General features: G+C 40.3%; 1 protein-coding gene across 1 annotated transcript in view; it reads right to left on the bottom strand.

The window, feature by feature from the left end:
- The window catches only part of syt7b (synaptotagmin VIIb), a 130,299-nt gene extending 118,361 nt beyond the window's left edge, over positions 1 to 11,938 (bottom strand). The window contains exon 1 of the mRNA XM_063475004.1: positions 11,530 to 11,938. Coding sequence (XP_063331074.1) covers positions 11,530 to 11,578 — 49 coding nt within the window. The 5' untranslated portion in view covers positions 11,579 to 11,938. The remainder of the gene's footprint in view (positions 1 to 11,529) is intronic.
- Between the last annotated feature and the right edge of the window lie 1,337 nt (positions 11,939 to 13,275).

Here is a 13,275-nt window from a genome sequence, read left to right as displayed (position 1 = left end):
TCCAAAATAAGACCTTCACTACACTGGGTGTGAATTGTCAGGTCAGAGACTGTGCTTCTGTTTGAATAAACAGGGAAGGGAGGGGTTTTTTTGTTACGGTATTCATCCACTTCAGCTGGTAGGCTCCGTCCCAGAATTATAAAAGAGGGGACAGTAAAATGACAGTTTTATTAAAGCTCCAACTACAAGCTAATTAAAGATACCTGACTGCTGGAAATTTATTGGGAGCTATTTTAATCATTTTTGTCACTGAAGTTTCTTATAAAGCAACAAAACTAACACTGCCTGCACTACATAGTAAACAGACAGCCCACATAAGGCCTGTTCACTGAGCAGATGTGCCGTGGACTGTGTTTCTTTGCAGGAGCACCACCTGCAGTGCATGTTTGGTGTAGGGTTGTGCGAGTACACTCCAAACAAGACAGTGAGTTTTCATTTTAGGATTAGGATTGAGATGTGTCTTCCGTCTCTGGACACATCAATGCGCTGTGAAACTGTGAGATTTTTTCCACATTGGTAAGTCAACATTTACAGACTGCAGTAGACCTTAGAAAGACTAGTTTCTGAGCACGCTGGCAATGTTGCTGGTATGAGTGTGTGCTTGCTAAAATCATTTTCTGTATACTGACAGTTTTAATTAAAACTAGTGTGAAAATAACACAAGAATAGAAAATTTTTAAGATGAGGTGACACTCGTGCACCACTTAGCACTGTTCTCAACCATGCAGATGTTGTTAATTGGCACTATTCCCAACTGGAGCTCACTGAGTCAGTTTGGCTCAAAAGAAGAGCCCACAACAGGCCAGTATTGAACTCCCTAAAGCCACACAGCAAAGCTAGCTACAATAATCAATTATTCCCTGATTCCAGTTAATCAAATATGATTTTTCTCTGTTTACTAGAAAATCTAAATTGAATGTCTTCACCGTTGGGATTGTAGTTTGGTCAAAACCAAAATTCCTGAGAATGAATCTAAATCACGAATCATTTGTTGTTGTGTTTTGTTTGTTTAAAAAAAAAAGGATGCAATGAATTCCTTTTGACTGATAGTTGCAGCTCATTACTTTTTTGGTATCCTAGTCTGCAAAACACTGAGTAAAATTGTATTAACCCATTAAAACTAGCTTGACATCAGATCAAATAAGAAAGAATAGAGAGTGATACTGTGTAAATGCATATAATGGCTCTACTCAGTTTCCTGTTAATGATAATACTGTTAATCAAGCATCCTTCAGCATTTTAATGGATTGTATTTCACCCTGTTTTCAAAAGATTCCAATGCTGGGGAATAAATAAGACTCTATTTGACAGAAAAGTTCCCAGAACAGCTGCCCTGAAGAAGACTTGACAGCCCAGTCAGCTGCATGAAGGGAAAATGTTGATGTTTCATCTGAGCAATACTTGTCAACCATATAACGTACACTTCCCCTGAAAAACTTTAAAAATAATTACATTCTTAGTCTTAGAAGAACATGGTCAGTGTTTGGAAGAAATGAAAAACAGAGCCATCTGTGGGAGAGTGCTACACCCAGGGTTGTGGTCAGTGTGTGTCTGTTAAGGTGGGCTGCAGCAGCTCTCTCGGGCCACACCACCTGACGACAACAGGCTCCCAGGACTCCCAGGGCTCCACATGCTACATACACACCAGCTGGCGCCAGATTTACCCCAGGATAACACTTCGGTTCGCATGTCTGATGTGCATCAGAGGAATTATAAATCTAATTAAGGGAGAACTACACAGTCATGTTATATTTTATAGTCCCTGAGAGCTTCTTTGCATTAGCTTATTTAATTATATTGCCTCTCTAATACCTGAAATGAATAATTTACCAGCCCAACATAAACGATTTTTGCTGGGAACTGAACACCAAGAGCTGATAAAATGAAAGCAAAGTTTATCAAGCAAGTGTCAGTGTTTGTTAGCATTAACAAATTATCCTAACACGTTCTTCAGGATGGATAATGAGTTACAGGAAGACGAAGAGGCACGGAGCAATCAGAAAACTGAAAAGCAGAGGAAACTGAACAAAGAGGAGAGAGGAAATGAAAGGCTTGGGGGTTTGACAGTGACAGCGATGCAGCCTTTGACTTCATTGATGCTCCCTCATCAAGACTTTGACAAGTCAAAGACTGTGTTTATATGTGTCTTTGCATGTGCACACTGACACTGTTCCCTGTCAGTACTGTATTGGCAGGAAGATCCTGTCTGTGCGTAGCTCTGTCTCACCATCTGTTCCTGGCTAGACTGCTGATATCTCTTCTTATAATATCCTGTTCGCCTCTCTTCGACTAGGTGGGGTGCACAAATCTTGTATCTTGGACAATTTCCATCCACCCATTCATCCATCCATCTATCCATGCATCCATCCATGTAGCCATCCAAACATCCCGCCAGCTATCAATCCTCCACTTAAAGAATTAATTTTGTGTCCTGCTCAATAATAGAGGGAAAGTCAGGGAACACCATGTTTACTATTGATGTGAGAGTGCTCCCTCTCTAAAGCCTCCATTCTGGACAGGAGAACAAACCACAAATAGCCTTCTGCCTAACTCATCCTGAGTGCCTTGCAGAGACACACAAGGCCACTGTGGGTTGGGAAAGCAGTCCCAACAAATACCTGTCCTGCTCTTCATAGCCACTAAAATAAAGCAATCACCACTTCACCATTTGTTGTTGCACACAGTGGGTTTTGTGCCCGTTTCGCACAGCAGTGGTCAACCTAAAATGTTAATCAGAGGTCCTGCAACAAACATGCCCCAACCCAGGATACCTTCCTGTTCAGTGAGCTGTTAGAAAACCATGATGCCTACAGCACTCCAGCAAAACAACCAACAGTATTTGCAGGTCACGTCTCTGTCACAGCACAAGCAACTTCTACTGATTTGGGGCACCTGGTCTCTGCTGGGTTGAGAATCTAAGCCTCTGTATAAATCAAGGCCTCTGCAAATTTGGTCTCCCTCAACCTGTCTTCTTTCATTCTTTGCAAGAGAAAAACAGTCACTCTAAACACAAACAGCTCTATTAGTCGTTTCAGCAAGTGACCAAAATAGCATGACGGCATGCAAACTGACAAATCTCTCAGTAGTTATTATTGAAGAAAGAAGGAAAATAAAAACAAATCTTTTTCATTTGCTTTTTTTTTAGATAAGCTTATTACATCAAAATAACCCCTTTGCACAGGCCAATAGGAAAGAAGTGAGGTTGGATGGATGGATCAAGAATGCCCAGTTTTTAACACAACTATTTGTTTCCCATTTCAGCTATAAGTGAACATAGGTTAAGAGTTCCCTGACCTTTACCACATGCTTATTTTTAGCAGTGGAGATGCTCTAAACACAGTGAAATAGTTATCCTAATTCCAAAAACTTTACCAAACTACAAGTCCTTTGTGTCCACTTGTAACCACGTACCAAACATTAACCACAGTCACGCCATCGGCAGACAGAAACCTGATGTTTACCTGCAGAAGCTCAGACCATATTAAGGAGCGGTCAAAGCCTCATGTGGGTGCATTCTTTTAGCAATTTGTATGCAAATGTTTCATATTTCGTAGTGGAAAACTACTGAACCTACAGAGCTCCCAGTAGTGAAAACAACAACAACGCGTATCGGCATAGTACTGCATCGGGCTGGGTGCCTGCAGGTACTAGTAGCCATTTCTGTCGCAGCCTTCATTTTTCAAGGCTGCTTGTCAAATTTGCAACTTAAAACTAAACACTTTAAAGTTAGTATACAGCCTTTCTGTTGAATCCCAGGTTAGGGTGCAGGCCTCGAATTAAGTGTTCGGTGTGGATTCCAGACTGACAGTACATTAGTATACTGAGCGATGTGGTTTCAGCAGATATGAGTTTGCAAAACTGCACGTGTGCAGGATTGTGGCATTTGAGATTGCAAATACATGTAAAAAAAAAAAAAAGAGTAAACATTTCACATTGGAGGGAAAATTTAATTTGATCAAAAGTTGAACCCATTCTTCGCCACAAGCAACAAGTGGTCAGCACCAGTGCCTCACAGCAAGAAAGTCCTGGGTTTGAATCTAAGTTTCTGGCTGGGGGATTTCCTGTGTGGAGTTTATCCCACAGTCCAAAGACATTCATTTAATGGGATTTGGTTAATTGGCGGTTCTAAATTGCCCATAGGTGTGAATATTTAGTGTGAATGGCTGTCTGTCTCTCTGTGTTAGCCCTGTGACACACTGGAGACCTGTCCATGGTGTACCCAGGCTCACATCCTGTGGTAGCTGTGATAGACTCCAGCCCCCGGAATTAGATAAGTGGAAGAAAATGGGTGAATCGTTAGCACTTGAATGCATGTAGAGATATATTCTAATGCCAGGTGTGAACAAGCATACGTTGTCAATACTATTTTCATTACTTTTGAATCTCTGTCTCCGAGAGAGGTTGCAACAGGAAAGGCATGTTTAATGAAACATAACTGCAAGAGGATTAAATTCTGAACCCATGTCCTCTGTATATGTGCATTTTATATGTATGCTATCAAAACGAACCACACTTACATCACTCCAATGTCTTTTTAAAATTCATCGTAATGTAACGCAAGTTGTGATTGCGCTGAACCTAAAACTAATATGAAAAAAATTTCATTTTATTTGGATCTCATTAAAAGGAGATAGTTTCCATTTTTGCTTGTAGAATCAAATAGCACAACAGTAATACCATGTGGTATAGACTGTGGTAGGAAAGTGAGCATTTTTATCTTTATTGTATTCGTATTGCTGTGTAGAGAAACTACAACTGCAAAGACACATAAAACACACAAACACGTTCTCATTACATTATAATTACATAATGCTTCCCCTAGCTGCTTACTCTAACCCTAACCATCAAAAATGAATGCCTAACCCTTACCGTAAACCTAGCCATAACCCAATTGTAACCCTGAGATTAAAACCACATTTTGAGTCTCATTAAACTTATGAGGACCAGCATGTGTGTCCTCACAAGTGACTGTTGGTCCTCACAAGTATAGTAGCATGCCAATTTCTGGTCCTCACAAAGATGTCTAAACAGGTACAAACACACACACAAGACTTCTGAGGGGAGATCATGGAGACAGCGTGATGCAGCCAAGAAAAGTCTTACAGAAAAGGATTAACTGTTGCAGTTTGTTACAGTCTCACAGTCTCCCTGTGAAGCTCGTGTCAGAAACAAAGAGCGCAGAGGGATTCACCCCAAAACTGAGCATAGTGTTATTTCATGTACGCCACAAAATCTATGTACAGCAACAGTCCCAGAAGATGAGCTGATAACATGTGATCTCCATGCCAACCCACATCCACTGACAGCTCATCTTATGCCTTTTTATGCATCCAATTGGCAAATCTTGGCTAGAAAAGCAAATTATTGAAGATAGAAATAACACTAAAAAAGTCCTAACTTACATAAGTAAAGTGGAAATAATATAATCAGTACTGATAATGATTATTTAGCCAAAAAATATTTATATATACTGATGTGCTCATGTAAAGATTCTACAACATTTATTAGTCAGTGCTGAATTCGAAGTTATTGCTCATCTTAACTCTGTACACAGAAACATCCTCCTGTATCACATGAGGCTGATTCATACCATTTATTTTGTGCATATTTATTCATACATCAAACTGCTTAGACTCCGAGAAAGTACATGTAGTTGAAGAAGCTGCATTATAAGATATTTAAATACACTGTTTCTGTTACTGAGCCTCGACAGCATTCCTCTGCTAATGTGTAAATATAAATCAGCATTTAAAAAGAAGCACTTTCAGATTTTTGGTTCCTTCTCTGCTTTCCACTGTCTTTCTCTGCTTTCCACTGTCTTTCTCTGCTTTGCTGTGTAAAGTGTGTGGAGATCAGTGTTGCTTCAATGAGTTCACTGATTAAAAGGCATAGTATATGTCTCTTCCTGTCACTTGCCTCTTCTTGAGAAGTACTCACGACTAGGAGGAACAACACAGACATTCTCCCTAAATCTACACTACCTCTCTCCCTTCCTCTCTGCCTGTGTCTCCAATTATCTATTTCTGTCTTCTCCACCAGCCCCCTAAATCTGCCAGTAAGATTTTCAACCCACACTGCCAGCAGATTGGTGCACTACTTTCCTTGATGCCGCCTTAGCCAGATTCCACAATCTTCTCCACCACAAGTATTCGTGAGGTGCAAAGTAAAACTCAAGATGGTAAACAGGGTCAAGAAAAGAATCTGAGAACAATTACAATGCCGTCTTCGGCGTGGACACGTTGAGCCTAACCACAAACCAGTGGTGCAGCGGTTAGTGCTGTCACCTCACAGGAACAAGGTTCCTAGTTTAAACATCCTGATCAGTTTGGAGCCTGTCTGCGTGGGGCTTGAATGAGTGTGCATGTGTAGGTTTCCTCTGGGTGATCCAGCTTCCTGCCACAGGCCAAAGACATGCTTGTTAGGTTAACTGGTGATTGTAAGTTGGCCGTAGGTGTGGATGTGAGTGTGTGGTTGCCCCTATAGCTCTGTGATGGACTGGTGTAGGACTGGAAGGTTGTACTCCACCACCATGCTTTATGACAGCTGGGTGTGGAAACAGTCTCCCTGCAACCCTAAGAAGCATTAGTGGTTAAGACAATGTATATTTGGATAGATGATTGGGTCTGTGCACACATTTTTTTTTCCATATCAATAAAGAAAATGACAAAAGTTCTATACATATTTAATAACTTTTCTATAGACCTGCCTACTTCTGGTACAAATACAGGTATGCTCGCAATAAAAACACCAATATAAATAATTCTGGGTTAAAAAAATATGTTAATGATACATCACTTGGCATTTCGTTTATTATTCTGGTTGTATTTGAAACAAAGGCACTGGCAAACCTGACGTGTTTCACTTTGACGCCTTCATCAGAGAAAAAGCCTTGTTGCTGCTGCTCTCTTTATTTCAAACCTCACACCACGAGGTGACGATGTGACAGTTTACCGAGGCTAAAGAATTCATCTGTCCGGGCCTGCTAGCTCGAGACACGCCTAGATCTGTCCCTCTAAGTGACACGCTGTGTCTATTTCTTTGTTGGCCCCTCCTGTCTGACTTTTTAATTCAGTCATCATTTTTTAAGCGGTAGTCTATCATATTCCTCCTCGGTTAAAAATATATGCGCAGCTAAGTAGAACAGAGCAATATTTCCTCTTTCATGTCCTCTTCGTCTGGTCTCTTGAGTCTGTAAATCTAAGTGGCTTGTTTCCCAACATTGTGGCTCACAGTTAAACAGGGAATAAAAATATATTTGTTTCAAATTCTATTAATTAGTGTTCTGTCTCCCTAACAGTTTGTCTCATACCACTAATAATAATTCCAGTCCATTAGTTTTGAACCGTAATATTAATTAAACATTTCCCACTGAATCCCAACGCTACTAATACTGAGTGGTTATCTCTGACTGTTCTCACATGCTTGATTAATAAGATGTCTCTTTTGCACTTTGCCCTGATGCTTACTTAAGACCTGACATTTACACCTGGGTTGTTGTGAAGGGAACTTGCAACAACAACGCAGGAATTCCACAACTAACTACCCACTGATTACTACAACACTAAAAAGGTGTCTCTGATTATGTTCTACAAGCCCTCCACAAACTTGTGGTCTTGTCTTTATTCTGCTTGTGCATTTACATTTTTGTCTTGTCAGTGCTGTCCCTGGTAACTGCTTGTGTTAAATTGCTTGTTGGTTCTATATAAATAGCTCCTCAAGCTGTCGTATTCATGCTCTTAGTCCCTGGAACAATACCTTTTCTTATTCCATCCTTTTTTTTTCTTTCTGTTAATAAATAATACTGGGTTGCAAATCAATGATATGCTCCCCTCTTTAAGTTGCATAATAGATGCTCGTCTGGGGTACTAGACACAAAAAAGTGACTCTATGCCTGGAAAGAATTACATAACATCCTGCAGACTGCATGTAATGTATTTTATTATTGCTGTGAGCCTAATCAATATTTGGGAAAATGAGCTGTTGCTTTTATAGCATCAAAATTTGAACTCATTTACCGACATAACCACAAATGAGGATATTTTTAGATGGAGTCTCCTTTAGTGGTGATATAACTAGAATGAATAAAGCTTCAAATCCTAGCTTATATCACATCTTGATGTAATTGCAGTGTGTTGGTTCACTTGTTTTAGTTCACAAAATTGAGCGTATGCACTGGGTATGATGGATGAGTTCAATACTTCCACTAGGAAAAGGTAATATTTCGATAGACAAAGAAAATATTTGAAATGGTCTGGAAAACCTTTTTTTTTTTAAACTTTGTAAGATTTCGTTTATACACAGGGTAAAGGTAAATAGTTATTTATAATAGTATAATATAGTTACTGTATATGGGATGTCATGTGTGCTTGTTTCTTTCATTTAAGACAAAAATGTAAAAAGTAGCCTATGTTAAAATAAATGACAGTAACACTGGGAAGCACAAATACTCCACATTTACAAGAAATCTAATATTGAAAATTAGACTTAAGAATTAATGGATATCATGAGTAAATATGAAAGTATTCATATGCCCTGTCACCAACATGTCAATGTGAAGCTGAAGTGACTTAAGAGCGGCCACAATTGGTATTTTTGGAGATGATTGAAAAAAACAATCAGCAAATGCATTTAAGTGATTATTTGTTTGCCAGATCAGCTTTTTATGGTAAAGTCAATATGAGTTTGGAGTTTTTTAACCTTGGTCACATAAACAAGTAAAGTCTCATCACCGTGAGCTCTGGGCATTACGAGGTTGTCTGCTTCAGACTCTGAGCACAATATCACTTGAACATCTTGTGAGGATTTCTATAAATTTTGCACAAATATTCATTTAGATTCAAACATGAACAAATCTGAATTTGGTTTATGAATGTCAGGGTAGGCGTTACCTCACATCTGTCCCATTATTTGTGAAAGCAATGCCGCAGGAACCCATGGATGGGATTTCATTACATTTGGCAAAACAATTCACTTGATTAGAATAAGGTTAGAGGCCACGGTGGCCTCATAAAACACATTTTAGCACTAATGTCCAATAGGACAAAAAGGCCAAGTGATTGCATTTTACATCTAAAGGTATACTCAGGAAGCCTGTTGATGCAGTGTTTTACAAATGTATTATTTCATAGGAAAGTGTAAATTGAGGATGATTTTAAACCAAAGTATAGTTATTGCTTAAGAGCCAACAAGCAGGGAAAAATGTCAATTCAATCTCCAGGTAAAATCTACACAAACACATTAATCCGGCGGTAAATTACACTCAAAGTTTGACTGACACCCTTCTGCTCAATTCGCGTCACGGTGCAGAAGAGGGCTAACGATTGCTGAAGTTTAGATTGCTGTCCCTGTGAAGCTAAAAATGTATGAGCTCCAGAAAGAACACTCACGGTTGTTTTTAAGACAAATTACAAACGCTTTGCTGACTGAACCGTTTGCTGAAATTAATCTTGAAATAGATTGTGTCTGCCGGAAAACGCGTTTCTGTGTTGTCTAGACTATCTAAGGTAATGCAATGTGACAATTAAAGCTGGAGGCTTGGCTATAATTTTTTTTGGTAATGAGTCTGAGCCATTGATCTGATTCATTTTGACACAGTAAACAGCCTATAAGCATAAAACACCATCTGCTTCTGCTGCCATACAGAACATTAACTTCATGAACTTCAGACATCTTTAATATGCCACATGTAATATTTTTGCTGTTAGAATAAAAAAAGAAGCTGTTATTATATTGGACGCAGTGTCTCCGTCATCACTGATGTTATTCAGTGACATTTATAATATTTATTTCTGTGTTTTCAATATATAAGGAGCCGATCTTTAGCCTGAGTTCTGCTGTTACACTTAACCTTTTGATTAATACCTTTTGGCTTCACGACTCTCTCTCACACATTCCCTCTCACTTTCAGACACAAACACAGACACACATACTCTCTCTGTCTCACACAAGCACACACATGTGCAAATACACATGCAGTCACGCTTCCATCACTCCCGAGAACATTAACTTCCTTTGCTACAGTCTTACCCTAACCCTTAACATAGCTGCTAACTCCCTAACCCTAACCATTACCACATCTTAACCTAAGCCTAGCCTTAAGCGCATCTTCAAACTAAATTATTGTAATTTACACTGTGGGCATGCTTTCCTTTCGTCCCCAGAAGGAAAGCATGCCCACACATTGAGACTCTGTATGCACATTTATGTCCCCACGAGCAGAGTAATACAGGAATATACACGCGCACGCACACACGCCTGTCATGTAATCATGAAATCACTTCCAGTTGCAGATGGTGACTCATCTTTTGTCCCTGGTGAAACCATATCTGGCAATGAGGTCGTAAGACATTTCAGATGAGGGGCGATGCGGTGTGCCACTGTGCCGGTCACCCCTCTCCACATGGGGAACTCCTCACCAAACAGCACGCTTTACAGCTGGTAAAAACAAAGATATTAGCCTCCCGTAAAGCTCACCACTTGCAAATAAAAATGTGAAATACTGTACTCCAATTCAAACTGTATCACATCATTATCAGCATGCTGCTCAGATGTGAGACAATAAAAAGTTGAAAGATTTTCAGCACTTACACTCTGGTGTTGCTCTTTAGTATTTCAGTTTGGGGGTTTTTAAGACTTCTTCTGGCCACAACTGTACTACAGATATCTCACGTTTATGGGGGACTGACTATTACATGCAGTAGTTTGAATAATCAGTCTGTAGATCATAGTGCCATATACTTGATGCCAGTCATTATAATACATTTAACTTGCTGAGTGCGTGGGTGTGGTGGACACAAGTCCAGTTGCTGTTTATTTTACAGTGCACAGTAAGACACGGGCTGCGTCATGTCGACAGACATTGAGAGGCAAATCTCCATCAGCATCAGGTGTTAGTCAGTGACCTCGACCTCGGTTCCAAGACTGAGAGTAAAATTACCCCCACCACCAACACCACGGCTCTCGCAGATGCATCAACAGCCATCGGTACTTATCTTGATAGGAAGCGTTGTGTCGTTACACACCGTCTGCTCTCTAAATCTCCCTCTCCGACCACAGCGGAGGGCACGCATTCGTCTCAGTTACAGACAACAATACAAACACACGCACCTCGAAGCTGCACAAACACGACAGGCTGCTCATCAAAATGACCTTGTGCATGTATGCTCAGGTCACCCCGTGCAAGAACGACCGTGCAAGGATACGACCGTGCACACTGGATCCAAATCGAGAACAACAAGTGCTCAAGTGGCTGGCTCACAGACAGTCACTATATTGCCACCTTGGGTGTATTGCAGCACCCCTTCTCACTACCATGCGAAGCTTTTCAGTGCGTTTTGGTGAAAGGCAAACAGGCACTAATAAAACCATGACAGCAGTTACCATTAGCTTGTTGGAATGACCCCCAGCATCATTACTTGACATCAACATGGCACACTCAAGGGCATCTGGCAATCAACGCGAGAGCTTTGAACTATGCAGAGAGCCTGATTAAAATTATCCACTGATGGCCGCTGAAATATTTTTGCTCACCTTTGCTGTTATCTGCTCCTCCGTTGAGATGCATGACTCTTCTTACCATTCACTCATCTAGACTGTCTTTTTTTTTTTTGGTTGTTTGTTTGGGTTTTTTTGCAAAGCTGTGCGCTTTTCCAAAGAGTTCAGTCTTATTCCAATTTATTTGTGGTCCTTTGCCCGCTTTAATGTCTTGTTCGTCTGCCGGTTGGCACGCATGGACGCGCCTGCACTTGTGCGTCCTCCTCCCCTTGTTGTGCTGGAGAAGATAGTCTAAGTGATGTTGGGAGTATGTGTTTTGGCTCGCTCTCGCTATCTCTCTCACTTTCTCTCTCAGTCTCTATTTTTTTAAGCCCAGAGTCGCTCAAAGGGTTGGTCGCAGGAAGGGTTTTAGGGGAGGAGACGGCAAGCAGACGGGCGGGGTGACGTGAAGTAAGTCGGTAGGAGGTCGTCTACTCAGAGCCGAGGCGAGGAATCCGTGCGCCCTCGGTGCTGCTGACCATTTCATCTGAGGTCTTCATCTCATCACACAGAGTCAAAGCCTCTCTTTCACTCCGAGCTGCACAATGAGAGGCTCCTACTGTCATGTGAACCGGAGCCTTTCCGAGCTTTTTAATAATAGAGGTAATTCTGACAGACAATCGATTCTAGTAATCATACAGTCTGCTACAGAAGTCTGTCGCTACTATGTGAGATGATAAAAAAGAGCCCAGAAGAGGGAGGAAATAAATAAATTACACGAATTACTGATCTAAATAGTAAGTGCTGATCACTCTCATCTCCGTGGTTTCACTACGGATCGATAGCCTAATCAGTGGGATTCATGTGAGAATCTCTGCGAATATTGATACCTTTTACGCATAACGTGTCCAAGTTGTAGCCCATACGTTTTACTCTCGCTCACGTGTTGAGCCTCTAGTAAGCTTTTCATTAGTGGCAGTGTCATGAGCAGTCTGTGCGTTTTAATTATTATAATAATGCCATTACAGCCAAAAGGCCTATACAGTCGATAAGGCACATTTACTCACTATTCACGTTCGCCCGGAACCACGCGTGGATCGTGGCTCAATGGCGATCTCTAGTGTTGTGTTACCCATCAATCAGTCACCTGGACGCTGTCTTTCGGTTAAACATCTAATATAGGAGGTGATTTTAAAGCCGATCAAACGCCGAGTGTTACAACTAAACTGAAAGTCGCATGCAGTGTTAATAAAGAAGTCGAAGAAAAGTGTTTAGCGGGCAAATTATATACAAAAAAGTAATAAAACGTTAAAGATGAAGATTACAATGTATAGTGAGCATGGCAATAAAGTGCTTTAAAAATTTCTAGCTTTTAGGTTCTTGTAAATGTGTCCTTGAAATGCACTTACTGAATATCTTTTCACCTGTTTTCTCTTCTATTCTTTGTTCCTGTGTAATCGATCGTTTTGAAGCCATAAAAAGACAGAAATGCAGCACAGAGCTGGTAACCTGATTAGCGATTTTATTACAACAGAATCTCAACTTATTTATTACTTCAGCCTAATGCGATTGTGCGTCTGAGAGTATTTTTGATACTTAATATTTTGTTAATATTTAATATTTTAATAGTTTTTTTTAAAAAAAAATTCCATTGGTGTGTACATTTTTCCAACTAGAATGGCATTTTGAAAAATGCACTCTATGGAATATGATTTATCGGCTCTAAGATTTTGGTGATTTTGAGCCACAGAGCAACCAAAATTTGCACCAAAGTTGAGTTGTCAATAATTTGCTAAAGACCTG

Source organism: Pelmatolapia mariae, linkage group LG1 (genome assembly GCF_036321145.2).
Source record: "Pelmatolapia mariae isolate MD_Pm_ZW linkage group LG1, Pm_UMD_F_2, whole genome shotgun sequence".
In the NCBI taxonomy this organism is placed as follows: domain Eukaryota; kingdom Metazoa; phylum Chordata; class Actinopteri; order Cichliformes; family Cichlidae; genus Pelmatolapia; species Pelmatolapia mariae.
This window is presented reverse-complemented; position numbering and strand designations above follow the sequence as displayed.